General features: G+C 32.8%; 1 protein-coding gene across 3 annotated transcripts in view; it reads right to left on the bottom strand.

The window, feature by feature from the left end:
- Positions 1-16989, bottom strand: part of SLTM (SAFB like transcription modulator) — a 43442-nt gene that overhangs the window by 10926 nt on the left and 15527 nt on the right. For 2 of the 3 annotated variants that reach the window (XM_070469220.1, XM_020882635.2), the window contains 10 exons: positions 16289-16336; positions 8651-8678; positions 6873-7341; positions 6200-6249; positions 3963-4081; positions 1995-2144; positions 1476-1579; positions 1211-1377; positions 682-767; positions 302-465 (listed from right to left, as the gene is read on the bottom strand). In XM_070469220.1, coding sequence (XP_070325321.1) covers positions 302-465; positions 682-767; positions 1211-1377; positions 1476-1579; positions 1995-2144; positions 3963-4081; positions 6200-6249; positions 6873-7341; positions 8651-8678; positions 16289-16336 — 1385 coding nt within the window. The remainder of the gene's footprint in view (positions 1-301; positions 466-681; positions 768-1210; positions 1378-1475; positions 1580-1994; positions 2145-3962; positions 4082-6199; positions 6250-6872; positions 7342-8650; positions 8679-16288; positions 16337-16989) is intronic. The other variant, XM_020882637.2, reaches the window with a different exon arrangement.

Raw genomic sequence — 16989 nt, 5'->3', positions numbered from 1 at the left:
CTCTGCCACTCATTAGCCATGTGGCATTGGAAGAGTCATTTAGCCTCTCTGGGCCTCCATTTTTTTCATTTATATAATGGACATAACTAACCTTATAGAACTGTTGAGATAGATATAATAGATGCAAAGGTATTTTGTAAATTGTAAAATACTATGCAAACTAAAGAAATCATTAGGTTTTACTTCTTAAAAGTGACAAATATCTTTCTATAGAAATACAATTTTCAGAAATCTGGTTTATAACTAATGTTAAAGATATACCTATAGTTAAAAACAGGTATAAAACAGACTCTTTTCCTACCTTCGAAGTTCCATTGCTCGCCGCAATCTTTCAAAACGAACTAAATGTTCTCTCAACCTTTGTTCCTTCATCTTTTCAAAAGGCAAGATGTCTTTCCTCCTGTAGTCTTTGTCCCTTTTTTTGTCTAAGCTAGCCCTCTCCTTTTCCATGCTTCTTCCATGAATCTATAGGGAAAAAAAAATTTGTTAACAGGACTAGAAGTTAAAATAATTCTTTTTTTTTCAAGTTGAACTAGTAATTTAAAAAGCTTAAATGAATAATGACATTCCCCCTTTCTTAGGTTTTCTATCATGGACACATGCAAAATGGTTAGAGATAACTGAATTATCTTCTTTTGGAAACAGGCAAAATACTATACAACATCCCTCTCAGGGACTTACTTTCTCATATCTTCCTCTTCTTGATGGCCTACAATGATCGCCTTTAGTTTGGTCTAGTATTACCATATGTCCTGGACTCTTTGAACCTAAAAGAAAAAAATTAGATAAGCCAATGTCTAAAAATATTCCCATCAAAAAGAAAATATAATGTAAGCATGCTGAATTCTTAAGACAACCAAATATTTACAAACCAATACATGATATAAAAAACTTATCCTATGAGAAATGTAAAGAGTTATTAAAACTTGATCCACTAATGTAAATACTTTCAAAGATACCAAAAGATCAATTATATAGCTATTATTCAATGACCATTTTCAGTCAGCCCAGATTTAACAGTAAATGGGCTTAGGTGGAAGAAGACAGCTGTTTCCCCAGTCCTATTACATCTCATTTTCTACCACAGTGACATCTAACAACAAAGTTTACATATTTATCTAGATTGTATTCTCAAGTTTGCCCTCTCACTGTAAAAATTAAGCTGTAGGATGCATTAAAAAGGGACTGAGAAGAAAGACACATAGCATACTTATTCGTTTCTTTTCTTCACTTTTTTTAATCGATTCTGAAGTCTGGCCACTTGATCCATTATCATTCTTCTCATCTTTACCTTCTATTTTCTTAGTATCCTTGCCTTCTTTTTTTTCAGTTTTCTCAGACAATCTTTTCTCTTCTTTTTTGACCGAGGCTTGTGTCCTGACCATACCACCCCACATAAGAAAACAACAAAATGAGAACTACTTCATCAATGTACCAAAAAAGTCTATAGGCTAATTGACAAAATAAATCCTTACTTGCTACTTCTATCACTCATATTTTTTTTGTCTCCAGAACTTCTTGAACTGCTCTTTTCATCAATTTCTTTCTTTAATTCTTTCTTAGAAGGATCACCTTTAACCTGAAAAGTTTGAACAGGAAGAAAAAAAATATAAATTTTATTTTATTTTTTTTTCTGGAGTGCATGGGCTCTCTAGTTGAGATTCGTAGGCTCAGTAGTTACAGCTTATCTGCCCTGAGGCATGTGGGATTCTAGTTCCCAATCAGGGATCAAACCCACATCCAATGCACTGGAAGGTGGATTCTCAACCAAAGGACCACCAGGGAAGTCCCAAATATGTAAGTTTAAAAAGTTTTTTTTTAATTACATTTTTATGATTGTAAAAAGTATGTGGATGGTAAAAAAATTTGGGAAACAGAAGTAAAATAATTAAAATGAATATATAAAAATAAAAATCATTCCCAATTTTACTCCTTACTAGTGTAATATTGTTAAATTGAGAATTACTATCCTTCAAACAGTTAAGCAAGCTTACTTTTTCAACAGAAATTAGCTGTCCATGCAGCTCAGTGCGATGAAGATGTGCAATACATCTGGACACCTCTGTGCTTGAAGACATAGTTACAATGCCATAGCACTTGGCCCCAGGACTTCGAGCATTTGTAACTACTTTTGCACTCAGAACCTATAAAAATGAGATTATACTTTAGTTTTACAGTTTCACGTACACTTCTAAGATAAAACTTCAGAATGTAGACTATTCAAATTAAAAGATATGTTCAGGGTGTATAAATTCAGGACAATATATATTACTGTTTTATATTCTTGGACTCATCAACTACCTTGCCTATAATATTCAGGGGAACAATTTAAAATGTTAAAAAATCAATTTAACCTACTTTTTTACTTTTCTTCTTTTTTAAATACATTGCCGAAACACAGTCAGTCACATCAAGGAAGTAATGGCACAATTAACAAAAGCAAAGAAACAATATTTTCAATTAGATTTGGACCAAAATTTCCCTATCAAAGACCCACCCCTAATCTCTTAAAGATATTAAAACAAAAAGGGTAAGTTCCTAGAGAGTGTCTAGATTAAGTATTAACACTTTTCTATAATGAGTCTCTCAAAAATAGTCTCCCACACATGAAAAAGCAGCCTTAAAAATATACTCCACAAAACACACTCTAAAAAGACATATTTTCCATTTATATACTTTTAAAATGTATACCAATATAAAAGTGACAAATAATTCAGCTCTATAAAATGAATAGCTAAGAGAGATAAGGCAGGGATGGTTGAGTGAGAAGAAAAGTGGTTAAGAACAATCTAGTGCTGAACAAATAGGAACACAGACACAATGTCAGGAAGAGGGACAGAGGGAATCTGGTGTGAGTAGCTGGCAACTATCAGCTTTTATCTCAACTCTGGGAAAGAGTGACTTGCCCCAACAGCAATTTCATTTTTAAACCCAAGGTCCTTGTTATAAGTACATATTTCCTTATATAGTTTTAGCCCTAATTAAATTGCTGGAAACAGAACCAAAAATATACCACAAACTGATCATGGGACGACAATTCTCAGTGTTTTGTATCTGACATCTACAAGAATCTCCTTACTCTGCAGGCAATTCTCTAATTAGAAGGAAAAAAAACAATTTCTAAAATCAATAGGATAGATTTTTATAACATTCATTAATGGCTATTTACTGATATTGGTGGTCATAAATTTAATAAATATTTGAAAGCCTAAGTATGCATGCAAAGTATAGTAGATAAGACCCCTGCTATCAAAGAGTTTACAGCAGAGTAGGTTATATATATGATGCATATTGAAAACTATAAAGAGAAAATAGTGAGTGCCCTATCAACTATATTGCATATCAATGCATATCAACTACAATTTAATTCAACAGCTATTAATTGAATATTCAATTCATTTAAATATCAACTAGTTTTCTTTTTTATTAGGTCTCCCCTTATATGCCAGAAAAACTTCTGATCAACCAACCACAGTAAAGCCTCCTTTTTTGCTCTCTAAACCCTACACTCTTGCTTCATAGCACATATCAAAACTTCTGATCAAGTCCATTTTACCAGTTTTACATTCTTCTGCACCACTGTACTGGAATTTGTACAATAAAAGGGAACACATCAGTTTGGGGGTTCCCCCCATATTCTATATCCCAGTGCTTCTATTTTCCAGATGACCAGATCAGCTTCAGCAATTTTAGGTCCAAGATAAATCATGATGAATGTGATGAAACAAACTCAGTCCTTCCTTGACTTAAATGGGCTCAAAAAATGAGTTTTTAATACAAAGATTCCCAGGGCTCAGAGTGAGATTATATGATATAATAAAACTCATGATTACCAAAGAACTAAATAGTTATGCCTATAACAGTCCTGAGACAAGAAATTAGATTTTATATGTATTGTTTTGAATACAACCTCTGTTTAAAATGGACATAGAAATATGGATAAAAAAATAAAAACAATGTACCTTTCCATATTTGCCAAAGAGGTTCTTCAAATCAGCAGCTTTGGTATTAGAAGAAAGTCCACTAACCCAGATATTTTTAGTTGAGCTTCCACTGCTACCACTAGCACTAATTGTACTTCCTAGAATAGATTTAATATCAGAAGTTTAAGTTTCTCAATTGGAAAATTTTTAAACAAAATTAATAGTGCTATAAACTTCCAAAATTATAAAACCCTCTAATTTTGACAGCATGACTTCACTACATCAAAATCCTACACATCTCCTGTAACTAAAATTGAACACAATAACAGATAACACAAACATGTCTGAATTGTACATTTTCTACTGCATGAGTTTTAAGACAAAGTGGGTAAAAATATCAATTATATGTCTTGGACTTTTGCCGTTTAAATTCATTCATTTATATTCAACCACTGCACTAAATTCAGGCAACCAGGAAGCAGCGGTCTGGGAATGTACAGAATGCTTAATTACCTACACCTGTTGGGCTTTGGCTCCTGAGAGACTGAGAGCACAAAGGGAAAAGTCAAACAAAGGGATAAACTGTTTTCAAAAATTTAAATGTTTAGTAACAAAGACTAGCCAACAGTTCATCTTCGTTTTGTTATTAGAGAAAGGGTAAGAGAAAGTGGAAATTACATGCAACTAGAAAACTCTGGATTAAAAAAAAAATTCTTCTAAGGCAAATCAATTACAAAGATCAGAGACCCCAAAATTCTTTAGAATAGGTAAATGGTTATATGAACTATTTCTACACTATTTCCATACACAAATTATTGTTTCATACAGATAAATGCCATTTCTTAAAATACAGGCCTGGTCAGTTACCCTTCAGTACTTTATTTCTAATGTGCTATTATAAAAAAGGAATTTTCATTTCATCATTTAGAAAACAATTCTTACCCACTTTAAAAGAAATAATATCTAAGCAATAAAAGTAACAATTTTTATAACTTCATGGTATCAAATATAGAAAGAGTAAAATGTTTAATGCTTTAAAAATTACAAGCCACAAGTTTTAAAGAACTGCTATCAGTGTACTTATGAGAAGACAACACACGCCTGACTCAAATATTTTAAATATTAATGATTCCTGCATTTCTGTTAAGAAACGTACTTATCAAAGGAAATGTTTTATCTTATGAAATGTTAACTAGAAGTTCATGTATCTTTTATATTTTACCAGTAACACCTGGGCCCACATACTCCTCTTAACTAGAGAAAAAAAATCTTAATGATAGGAAGTTAACATTTAATTAAGACTACACTAAGCTTCTAAATTTAAAGGATAATATTTAAAATTTATTATATCTTATCCATTAACCAAAACTGTAAGGGATGTAGGTAATGCAATTAATTGTCAATTACTAAGTCAATCAGTAAAATTTCTAATTACGAAAATATGCCAACAAAATATACTAAAAAAAGATAAGGGACACATAACATTCCTTTTTTTAGGCACTCAAGAGGCATTTTTCGCTGTAGTACCCAAATGGTGTTATTCTTCCCTTAAAATGCTTTTTTAAAACACAAGAAATATTTTTCACATTTACAGCATATATAAGATGAAACTAAAGCACATGACCAGGAGATAAGCAAAGACTTCCCAGTAACAAAGACTAATCAAATAATGCACCTTTAAACTTACAAAATTTTAAAATAAAACTACTTTTCTACATAAAACTCTCATCAATGCAAAATAAGTCAATTAGGAAGTAAATTCTGAAGAATTAAAATCCTATATAACTGGCTATATTAATAGTTGTGTGCCCTGATTTAAAGAATCAAAAAAGTAAAACCAAATGTTGAGGCTAACTTGCTTTCAGCTCCACAAATACTATTTATATCACATTTCCTAATAGACAGAACAAGAAGATTGTGGTAGTGTGTGGGGGTTATAAGAGATAATCAAAGATGAAATACTTCTGAAACTTTAAGAAATGAAATGTCTATTTTATGAATATTCAATAGATATTTAGAACACAATGGAAAAATATATAGCAAATATATTTGACTCAAATTCATACCAGTTTATAAATGAAATAATTAAGAAAGTAATGCTTCAATCACACTTGAGAATTTGCTGAAATCTAACTCCACTGTTCACACAAAAGCCACCAAAAAATTTACTATGTCAATTTTTAAGGACTAAATGTAAAAAGAAACCCTAGACAATTATTACTTTTTAAAGAAAACATTCAATTTATCACTGATATAAGTAGGAAAAAATACATTACCTTTGTCATCTTTGGATGATGTCTTGCTGTCTTTAGACTCCTTTGAAGAGCTACAGAAGCAAATCACCAGAAGAAAATTGAAAACAAAAAAGCAAAAACAAAAAGAACAAAAAGAACAAAAATCGAACAGCTTGATATTGACTATATTTCAAACCAGTGCTATCCATACAAATTAACAATTCCAAAAGCCTAGATTAGGTTATTTGAACAAATGATTCCCTTAGGATTCTTGCACTGATTTTCCCCAAGATTCCTGAAGATCTAGATTTTCTGACAATTCTATTCAGTGGATATATGGCCATCTTCTCCAGATTTCAGGACTGGGACTTGACTTCATTTGTGTTCTTAGGACTGATAGTTGTTCATTAACCATCATCACAAGGATTTTTAAAAATGAAACACAAAAAAATTGTCAATTTGAAAAAAAAAAAAAAACAAAAACAAAAAAACCAAATATATGCTGACAATTCGACAATGCAATCAGTAGGACACACTGCATATTACGAAGATCTTGAAATTTTTTTTAAAGTAACTTATGACGGTCAAAAATATTATAGGCAGGATCATAAGTACTAATTACTGTACATGGTCTTGAAGCCACCCCCTTAATGTAGAGTGATCTTATTGAATGCTGGAATTCAGTATCGTAAAGAACTGACATAGAAAAACAAACCTCTTTGCTTGACCAGAGGCCCCAGTAGACGAGGGCCCTTTCTTCAAAGTATCCTTTTCTTTGTCTCCAGATTCTGCTTTCTTAGAACCTTCTCTGGCTTCCTTCTCGACAGGATCACCCTTCACGCAGTCTTCCTTCTTACCATCTTTATGGTTGGCATTCATCTCATAATCCTTGCTTTCCTTCTCCGGGCTCTGTGCAATGACGTCCTGCCCATCTTTTGGCTTACTTGCTTCAGAATCTGTAATTTTCACATTTTTACCTGTTTCTAGGAGGTCATCACCATCAAAATCCAGAGTGATGGCATCTTCAGCCTGGATTGTAACCGAGATGTTGTCATCCTCAGCTTCTTTCACAGTCGCATTAGCTTCCATCTCTTCATGAGCTGTGTGATCAGCCTCAGCTAGGTTCCCTTCTGAAGGAAGAGGTTTAGATACTTCTTGTGTACCATCACCAGAACCTGCTATATCTAAGAGGATTTAACAGGAATAAATATGGCAAAACAAGAAGTTTAAACAATTTTCATATTCATAAGCTAGAATAGGACCTAGAAAATATAAACCCAGTTATTAGCACTGATGGAAGGTTAGGAAGAAAAACACAAGGGTATTAACTAACATAAACAATCCTTTACCCAGGATCACTTATTCTTCATGGAAAAAATGATCTCTAAATACAAATACCAAACAACAAAAGTGAGGAGAGAGTTCCATCCTGAGGATACCAGCTCTTCATTTCTGGGTATAAGTTAATGGCATATGAAAGGTGTTTTTCCTCCATGAGAGAGTGACAAATGTGCAGAGTTGTTATTCAATGTTCAAATTATCTTGGGATTTAACCCTGTGACCTTCAGAACTCCCATGGTGACGTCTTGAAAGGTCACAGTCTGAGGATACCAATCAGTCTTCAAAGTATTCAGGGCCTCATCTTTTTCACTCTTCTTATTCCTGTGTAGTCCGAAAACTGCTGCAAGAGGCTCCAAAGATGGTCTGCTTCATAATATTTAAGAAAGTGGTCATTTCCAGGCTTCATCCTGTCCAGTCAGTCCTGCAATTGCCATTTTCAAAGATGTCTTGCATTCACCCAAAAGCGAAAGGCCTCGAGCATCTGAGATTTTCAGTTGATAGCTTTACTTCATTTATTGCTTCTAGGTTTTTTATTCTGCCTGTTCCATGTCCTTTCTAGTCCAAAGTAGGAGGATCCCTGGACGTCCTTCCAAGAGCTCTTCTATAACCTCAGACCAACCACATATATTGCTACTGATGTCCCTGTAATTGTATTGGATAAGATAGGTCTCCAGAACTACTGAAACAGTCAGAAGACTGTACAAAATTTCTCCAAGCAGCAAACAAAAAGTCAGTCTCCTGGTCACCCAACAATTTTAGGACTAGTTGTAAAATTAATTATCCATTCCATACTAGGATTACCGGTAAGCACGTATGAGTTACTGCAGTGCCAGTCTTAAGGATATAATCAACTTACCGTATGCTAGAAGTTGGTTTTAAAAATAAAATTTAAATTAGGCTAAACAAAAAATGGCATTGTCCACCACAGTAACTGATATGTACCATTAAGTTAGAACATGTCTTCAAAATGTTAAAAAGAAAATTAAACCAATTAAAAAATAAAATCAAGGTGCTAACTTAATTCACTAAATTGATAAATTTGAAAATAAACTCATTTCAAAAATAAGATTTTGAATAAGGAATGCTTTATTTTCAGTTTACTATTTTTCTAAATGTCACCAATTTTTAAACTCTACTTAGCATCAAACATACCTTTCTCATTTTCTTCTTCCTCAGCATCCTGAAAGTCAAAGAATAATCAAATGTAAAATGAACTCATTTAAAACTGGATTTCAGTAATAGTACAATACCAAGTTAAATTGTAGAGTAATATTAATTAAAGACACCTATTACTAACAAACACAAGATATTCCAATCAGAACCAAAACACAGAGAAACATGTAGCATATGTCTAGTATACATGACTAAGACAAGAAAACAGGCAAATATATCAATGGTTTTATCAACAATAAACTGGAATATTTAATCTCCCTACTCAAAACTGGTTTCAATTACCCAAATCTTACTCTTATCAAAAAGTTGCTAGGAATTCCCTGCCAGGCTGGAGTTCAATCTCTGGTCTGGGAACCAAGATTCCACAAGCCATGAGGCATGGCCGAAAAAAGAGAGAAAGAGATGCAAAAAGCCGCCAATAAAAAGCCTGCCCTGATTATTTCACATGACTCAGTTCAAAGACACTTTTAGGACATACTATTCAAAATGTACCAGAAAATATAACATGAAGACATACTTTTGCAAGGGATGAAATGCATATTAATAAACAAATAAACAGAGAATATTCCCAATTTAGGCATCTCAGAAGTAAGAAGAATGACAAGAGTAGTTTCAAATTCTTCATTCCTTTCTATCTGTTAAAAATGAATTCATTGTTTCATACACACACTGATGGTCAGCCACTTTAAAAATGGTATTTGTGCTACAGGTAATCAAAACAAGTTAATAATTTTATTAAATGACTGATTTTAATTTTTAAATATGTGATATTTTAATTTTTATATATGTGACATCATGTAATCTAAAATTAAGCACGTAATGGCTTGAAAACAGGAATATCACAAAGAAGAAAATATTTACACCAAGCAAAATACTGCAAAAATAACAAATTATAACAAGATAGAAACATTTCCCAAAATTAAAGATCATAACGAATATGCATAAAATTAAGGTATGTTTTAACTTACAACTTTTAAAATAAAAGCTGAGTATAAGTAGATCACATTTAGTCAAGATGGTGTGAGGTTACCAAACGCAAAGCCTCAAAGGAGTGATTCTCAAACTTTGATTTTGTATCAGAATCTCCTGGAGTGACTGTTAAAACAGACTGCTGAGCACCAACCCCACAGTTTCTGATTCAAGACTGGAGTAGAGCCTGGAAATTTGCATCTCTACAAGTTTCAGTGATGCTGATGCTTTTGGTCCAGGGACTACAAATTAAGAACTGTGCCTGAGAGTGACAGCCTATCAGTGAAATTAGACTTTAGGCAAAATTTAACTGTAAACAAAATTTTAAATGCCACATGTATCTCCTAACAATTTTAGGTTCATGTAAGTCCACATTTCTTAAAAATAACAAATATTTTATCATATGCCCAGCTAATTTGGATAACAAGTATATTTCTAAGAAATCATTTAAAATAAGTTTTCAACTTCAAGCTGACATATACGTGCCCCATTTAGGGAATGACCAATTGTTTTACAAATTAAAGTAATATGAAGGAAAGTGAAAACACTGAAACAATTAAGCCACAAGCTTAGTATGTAGAAACAGTACAAAAGAAGATTACTAATTAGTAGCAATGTGACTCCTATTGTATACGTCCATTATACTGTGCTCTAATAATCTCCTAATTGTTATACTGGAATTCAGTTTTAATCATTATATTTTTATTGTGCAACATTTGGAAAGGAAAGAAAAATGATTTGACAGGGTGGAGTGGCAGGCAGTGGCAGCAAAGAAAGGATGAGTTATGCTGGAACTACTGAAAAAATCTTTTTCTCCCAAATTCTCTTTTAGTTTAGTAATTTATCTTAAAGGGATAAATAAACTGGAATATCTTCACTTTTACTTAAAAGAAGAACAAAAAAACTTAAAAGAATGCAACTTGCTTCTTCATCTACTTGTAATTCAACAGCACACCACTTCCAAGTTACTCTTTTAGAGATTCAGTATCGATAAGGTTCAAGGAAAAAAAGAAACAGTCAAAAGTATTTGCTATTTTAAAAAACATTTTTTTAAAATACTGTGATGTTTTACAGTAACAAAATCTTTCTGCTGTACTTTCTTCCAAGTAGAAATGTTATTTCTAGCTGCTAAAACCATCAGTAAGGTTTGCCTTACTTTTGCTGGTTTTTAGGTATCTATCCTAATCACTTAACAGGTCTTCTGAAGGGTTTCATAACTTTAGTTTCTAAACAAATGGTAACACTAGCCTTATTACATACACTTAAATGACCCAAGGAAAAGAATCTGAGCCAATTTCTAGAAAACAAACTGATTACAATGGGGGTGGAGAGCAAAAACAACTAGGATTAGTAGAAAAGATGAGCCACACACCAGTGCATATTTGCATTATATTTCTATGTGCAGTAAACATAGAACTACTAAGGTTCAATCATTTCCTGCAATAAAAAAACAAAGAAATATAAAAAAGATACTGGGAAAATTTCCCTGAATATGCACAGACATGATACGTGCCTGATTTCAAAATAATTTTCCTCCACTGAAAACATGTTTTTTCAGAATGAGGAATATGGTAAATAAGTAACCACAATGAAAAAGCATCCTTTTAATTAACTACTTTTTTTAGTTTATCTTGAAAAAACATAATATTTCACATATGAAATGAAGCAAATGCTTTATAATGTTCATGTTGTTTGTCTTTGTAATGGGATCTACAACCCTTAAGTGTCAAAAATCATACAGGGGAGTATAGCTCAGAGGTAGAGCATTTGACTGCAAAAATCATACAGAAAGTTTCTCTATTTTTATTTCATTCTAGGAGCAGCAATGACTAATGATAAAGACAAACCTAGGACTTGCTTTTCAGTTAACAAAGTTTACTTTCTACCCATTCTCGGACCCTTCCCAAAGGTTAGTCTTGCGATTTACACACAAGCGCTAAGTAAGGAGGCATCTTCTGCAAGGCCTCCTCTGCCTTGACTTGTACATAAACGCTGTATTCAGTCTGACTAATTTACAATAAACCGTCAACATAACCCTAAACCACCAACTGCCTATTACCTACCTGGAAATACGCTAAAGACCATGGGAAATAATACTGGCACATAATAAGTACTTCATAAATATTTGTTGAATGAGTTTACTGAATAAATGTACTGTGAGACACTGCTGTTTTTAAGTGGAGGGACTTAACTAACTGCTCATTTTACGTAGGCAGAGGGTTTAACGGCAGCACTGTGTAAGTACAATGGAATTCAGAAAACATTTACTAGTGTGGAGTTACTTATGAAAAGAATACAGACTAGGCACCAAGATATGTAGGTATTTATTCTATCTTTACCACTGAAACAGTTTTACTCTGTGATATTGTGATCTTCCTGGGTCAAGAAGATCCCCTGGAGAAGGAAACAGCAACCCACTGCAGTATTCTCGTCTGGGAAATCCCATGGACAGAGGAGCCTGGACAGACCATGAGGTCGCAAAGAGTCACACACTGAGCGACTAAACAACAGCACTGTCATCTACCTAGGTGAACTTTACCTGTAAATTAGAGATAACATATGACCTAAATAGGATATACAGGATTATATAAGACAGTGGGTGTAAAAAGTTCTCTGTAAACAGTAAAACACTATGTAAGGGAAAGCTTTACAGAAGAGACAGAGATAAATCTGGCTTTGAGAGTTATACAGACTTCATATGACAAAAAGGGGAAGGTACTTCAAGTTGATGAAACTTTGGGGCAAGGGCAAATAGAAAATTTTCCAAACAATTCTAAATAACTGATATCTCCAAGCTAGTAAAACAATACCACAAGTAATCACTAATTACACATGTACTATGTGAAGGATATAAGATTGCTCTTCATATCAACCTAGCAGGTAAGACTTACAATGTTCATTTTACAGACATAGAAATGGACTAAGAGAACACACTCAAAGTCACAATATTTTAAGTAACTAACAGAAGTAGAATGTGAACCAAATTCTACCTGGTATGACAAACTGCCCAGAGGCTAACACCTAAAAGGTAAAGCTCTAAGCTTCAAGTCAAAGCCTGAAGACTAGCTTTAAATAAACAGATACCTATATAAATGCACTTGCCTATTTACTTATATTTTTAAAGACAAGGAATAAAGCAATTAATCCTGAATTTAAAAAAATTCACCAATAAGGGGATGGGTAAAGGGGACTTTTTAGAATGTATCCTTTCTTAGATTTGACTTTGGAATCATGTAAATATTTTTAAAAATTATAAAACTAAAATATCTATTTTGAAATAATTATAGATTCACAAGAAGTTACAGATTAAAATTAAAAAAAAAAACTATACTTAAATATTGAACCTATATATGTATTAGTTTGTGATCATATAGAAAGCTAATCTAAAACACACTGATTTGTTCATTCCTAGAGGGTATATCCTTATAAGAGAGATAACTTGAGTGGAAAAAAACTTATTGCAGAAATCACACTGCTGATGGTGCTGGTATTATCATCCTAGGACTATTGTACATATACTGTGAGATAAACAAAATAATTAACTTAGAAGCATACCTTATGAACTCAAAATCTATTTTATCTTAAAAGTAAAAAAACCAACAGAAACAAATAAAAAACACATTCTCTAACACTGTACATTGAAAAGGCCTACAAAATATGAACAACCCAGAGGCAATGAACACCCCACCCCTACCATCAAGATTATTGTCTCAAAATACCATTTACCAGTAAATGGAAGTGGCTAATTACAGGTCTGGAGTAGGAAATAGAAATCTGAACCAGAGAGCAAGGAAATAAAGACTACATGGATCACGTTGAAAGGATTAAAGGGAAAAAAAAAGGAAAGGATTAAAGAAACAGCCTGAAGAGATTCTCACTGGCTATAGATAGGACAATCTGAGTATTAATAAGGATAATAACTACAATGGATTGAAATACACTAAAAGTATTTAAATCCATGAGTTCAAAATGAAACAAAGGGACAAAAAGAAAATAAAAATCAGTCACTATCAGAGATGCTCATGAACCAACTCATTATTTTGAAAACTGTTAAATAAAGGAAAAATAATCAAACATATATCCTGGCTTTTCTTTGTAAATGATACCACAAGGTAACCAAATAATAGATGAGAAGTTTTTTCCCAAGGAACATTCCAGCTAACAAATAAAGAAAATAAAAGAATACCACCACTTTGATTAATTAAATCAGTGTAATATAGATCATCAATGACTGGTACCATCACCAAAAAGATACAGTCAGACATTATGTGTATCCAAATAGAAGAATATAACACTACCTATTAGTTGTATCTCTTGTGGGGATGGGGATAGGGGTTTTGGAATCAGATAGCCTCAGGATCCTATAAACAACAATTTAAAGGAAATACACTAAACAGAGGAACATGTTGACTAAATTCACAGGAACATAACCAGCAAAATACAGACGTTAGAAGCTCTATGAATGACAGGGGGTGTCAAACTATGCGAGATGCTTTATGTAGCTATTTTTATTGAAACTGCCATGTCCATTCATTTACTTAATGCCTGTAGCTGCTTTTACACTCAGTGGCAGAGCTGAATAGCTGTAACAGACCATCAGGCCCACACAGCTAACATATTTTCTACCTAGCCTTTAATGAAAAACTTTGCCACCTCTTGCTCTATACGATAAACAACTCAATTTCTTTAACAAATAAAGTGGAGGGGGGAGATGAACAGAAAACCTATAGATTGAAAGAGGCCTAAAAGACATTTCAATCAATAACAGTATCTCGATCTTATTTGCATCAAACAAATAAACAGATTCAAATAAAGCTTTCTGAAAAAAAAAAAAAAAAGGAAAACTGAGTATTTGAAGATATTTTAAAAAATCATATATTAGGAATAATAATGTAAAAAATAAAAGAGTTCTCTTTCAGAGATATACACTGAATGTTTTAAGGCAAAATATGTCTGGAATTTGTTTCAAAATAGTGCAGAAAAGGAAAAGTGAATGTTATAGATGAAACAATACTGCCCTGAACTGCGAGCAGCAGAAGCTTGTAACGGGTTATACTCTGTGCAGTACTCCTTAACATGCACAGCAAGACAACACATCCATTAGTCATGCTTAGAAGCATCAAAATCATGATGGAATGGAGATAGATTCATATATATTTCTACATATTCTACCATACATCATTAAGGAAGAGGAAAAAAGGTCATTTTACTTCTCTGAAGATGCAACCTCCCTGATACAATAAGCAAAACCTGCCCTTTGATAAGAAGTAAATAAGGGTTCTTTCCCTCTCAGGATGGAATAGGAGAGCAAGGCCAAATCAAGCCCATAAAAATTTGCAAAAATTAAAAAAAGGAACTCATTCCTTAAGATACTTCTGTTAGATTTTTATAATAAATACATAATCTATTATGAGAATGGGGACACTCAGATGTAACCCTTCACACACTCCAACTTGTGCAATGGAAGGAGAGGCCCTTGATGAAAATTAAAAAACTTTTTTTTTTTTTGTCAATGAATATGAAGAGTTCAACTCTACTGTTTTGCAAATTAGTAATATCTAGAAAAGGTACTCCTCCAATTTGGGAGTTAATCTTCCTCATCTATTTTTCATCATTCAAAAATGAACATACCTGAGGATAGTATGGGGGGAACTCTACAGACTTTCACAGTCCTAACATTTCCTTCCTGAATATTCCAAACTACCAAAAACATTTCCCCCAGAAATGCAATTTCTCCCATTACAATGAACACAGAGAACCAATATACAGCCTCACCAGCAATCCAAACAAAGAGAGCTGGGGTAAAAAAGGAGTGACCAGAAGTAAACAGCTAAGCAGGCTATGAATATACAGCACATTATATACCCTTGCAGCAAATATTACAGTGAGGAAATAGCACACCTGATCACTGTTTTTCCTAAATCTAATAAACAGAGAGAATGGGAACCCCATCTCTATTTGAAAGTGTACTATTTAAAGAGGGTACATGAACAAGGTATTCTTGAGCACACAAATGGGAAAAAGACAAAGGCTAATTTTTAATACAGAAATTGAGCTATAAATGTCTGTTTATACCATCTGTACATCATGCTTTAAAATGTACACTATGCATATCACATAGACCAAAAACAAAATCTAATACACAATAGAAATCATTTTCTACACATACACACACACATCCACATGTATACACATATCCCAAGTAAATTAGTTAAACGGAGATTTTTATAATTTTTATACTATATTTATCGTAGGGGTGTTAAATTAACAAAATTTTAAAGTTTTAATAGGATATTAGTACTTTTAAATGATTTATTTCATACCAAAGTGACCAAAAAAAAAAAAAAAATCAAGGAGGATGAAGGCTTCCCAAAAAACTGATAACTAGACTTATGTTTTAGAAAAAGGATAGACTGGTTTTATTTTTATTTTGAAAATGGTAGGAACCTTATTGTAATAACTTCCAATTATCTCCACAGCAAGAGAAATTTCAGCCACCAATTTAAAGTATTTTGTATACACCATGTAACTCAGTATTATATTTTAGGCAATTTTATGAATTAAATAATTATGAAGTCAAAATAAGATTCCTTTTCCAAGCCCTTCCACCCAACAATATCAAATTCATAGGACTAAATGTAAACTTACTTGGGCTGTTAGAAAGGTATCATCTTCACCTTCTTGAGCTTCAATTTCCTAAGTAAAAGGGTATACAATAGCTTTGCTTTACAAAATATCTGAGTAACATGAGAACACTTTTATGCTACACCCGATTATCACTTGCCTCATGTTCTGTGCAATGTCTATAGATACCATGGCTTAGCCAATGCTTAATTCAGACTATATTTTTATGCCAACATAAAAGCTTAGTCACTTTGATAAAAGAATTAGAGACAAAAAAAAGAATTAGAAGTCCTTCATGAGCCCTTCATTTATTAAGCTAGGTAGAACACAGTGTTCTAACCGTGAATACTGACCCCCTCATCCACTGATTTTCTTAAGATGTACTAACATACTTCAAAGCAGGACAAATGGTCTATTTCATTCAAAGAAAAGATTTAAAAATTATGTCTTTAAATCTTTTAAGTTAACCTTTCATAAGTAATTTTCCCCACCTTTGATAATAACCAAATAAATGCAAATTAATCTTTTACATCTACTAAAGTAGGAAAAAAAAACTATCTGGTAATGTTGGCAAGGTCAGTGTTAAATTGGTACACTCTTTCATAGTGGGATAGTAAACAACTTAAAACTTAAATACCCCAAATTAAAAGAGTAGCTATTAGACACCCAGGCAACAGTCTAGTAAATTATGATGTAATGTACAAATTTTGAAGTCATTATATGTT

The sequence above is a fragment of the Odocoileus virginianus genome, chromosome 6 (genome assembly GCF_023699985.2).
Source record: "Odocoileus virginianus isolate 20LAN1187 ecotype Illinois chromosome 6, Ovbor_1.2, whole genome shotgun sequence".
In the NCBI taxonomy this organism is placed as follows: Eukaryota; Metazoa; Chordata; class Mammalia; order Artiodactyla; family Cervidae; genus Odocoileus; species Odocoileus virginianus.
This window is presented reverse-complemented; position numbering and strand designations above follow the sequence as displayed.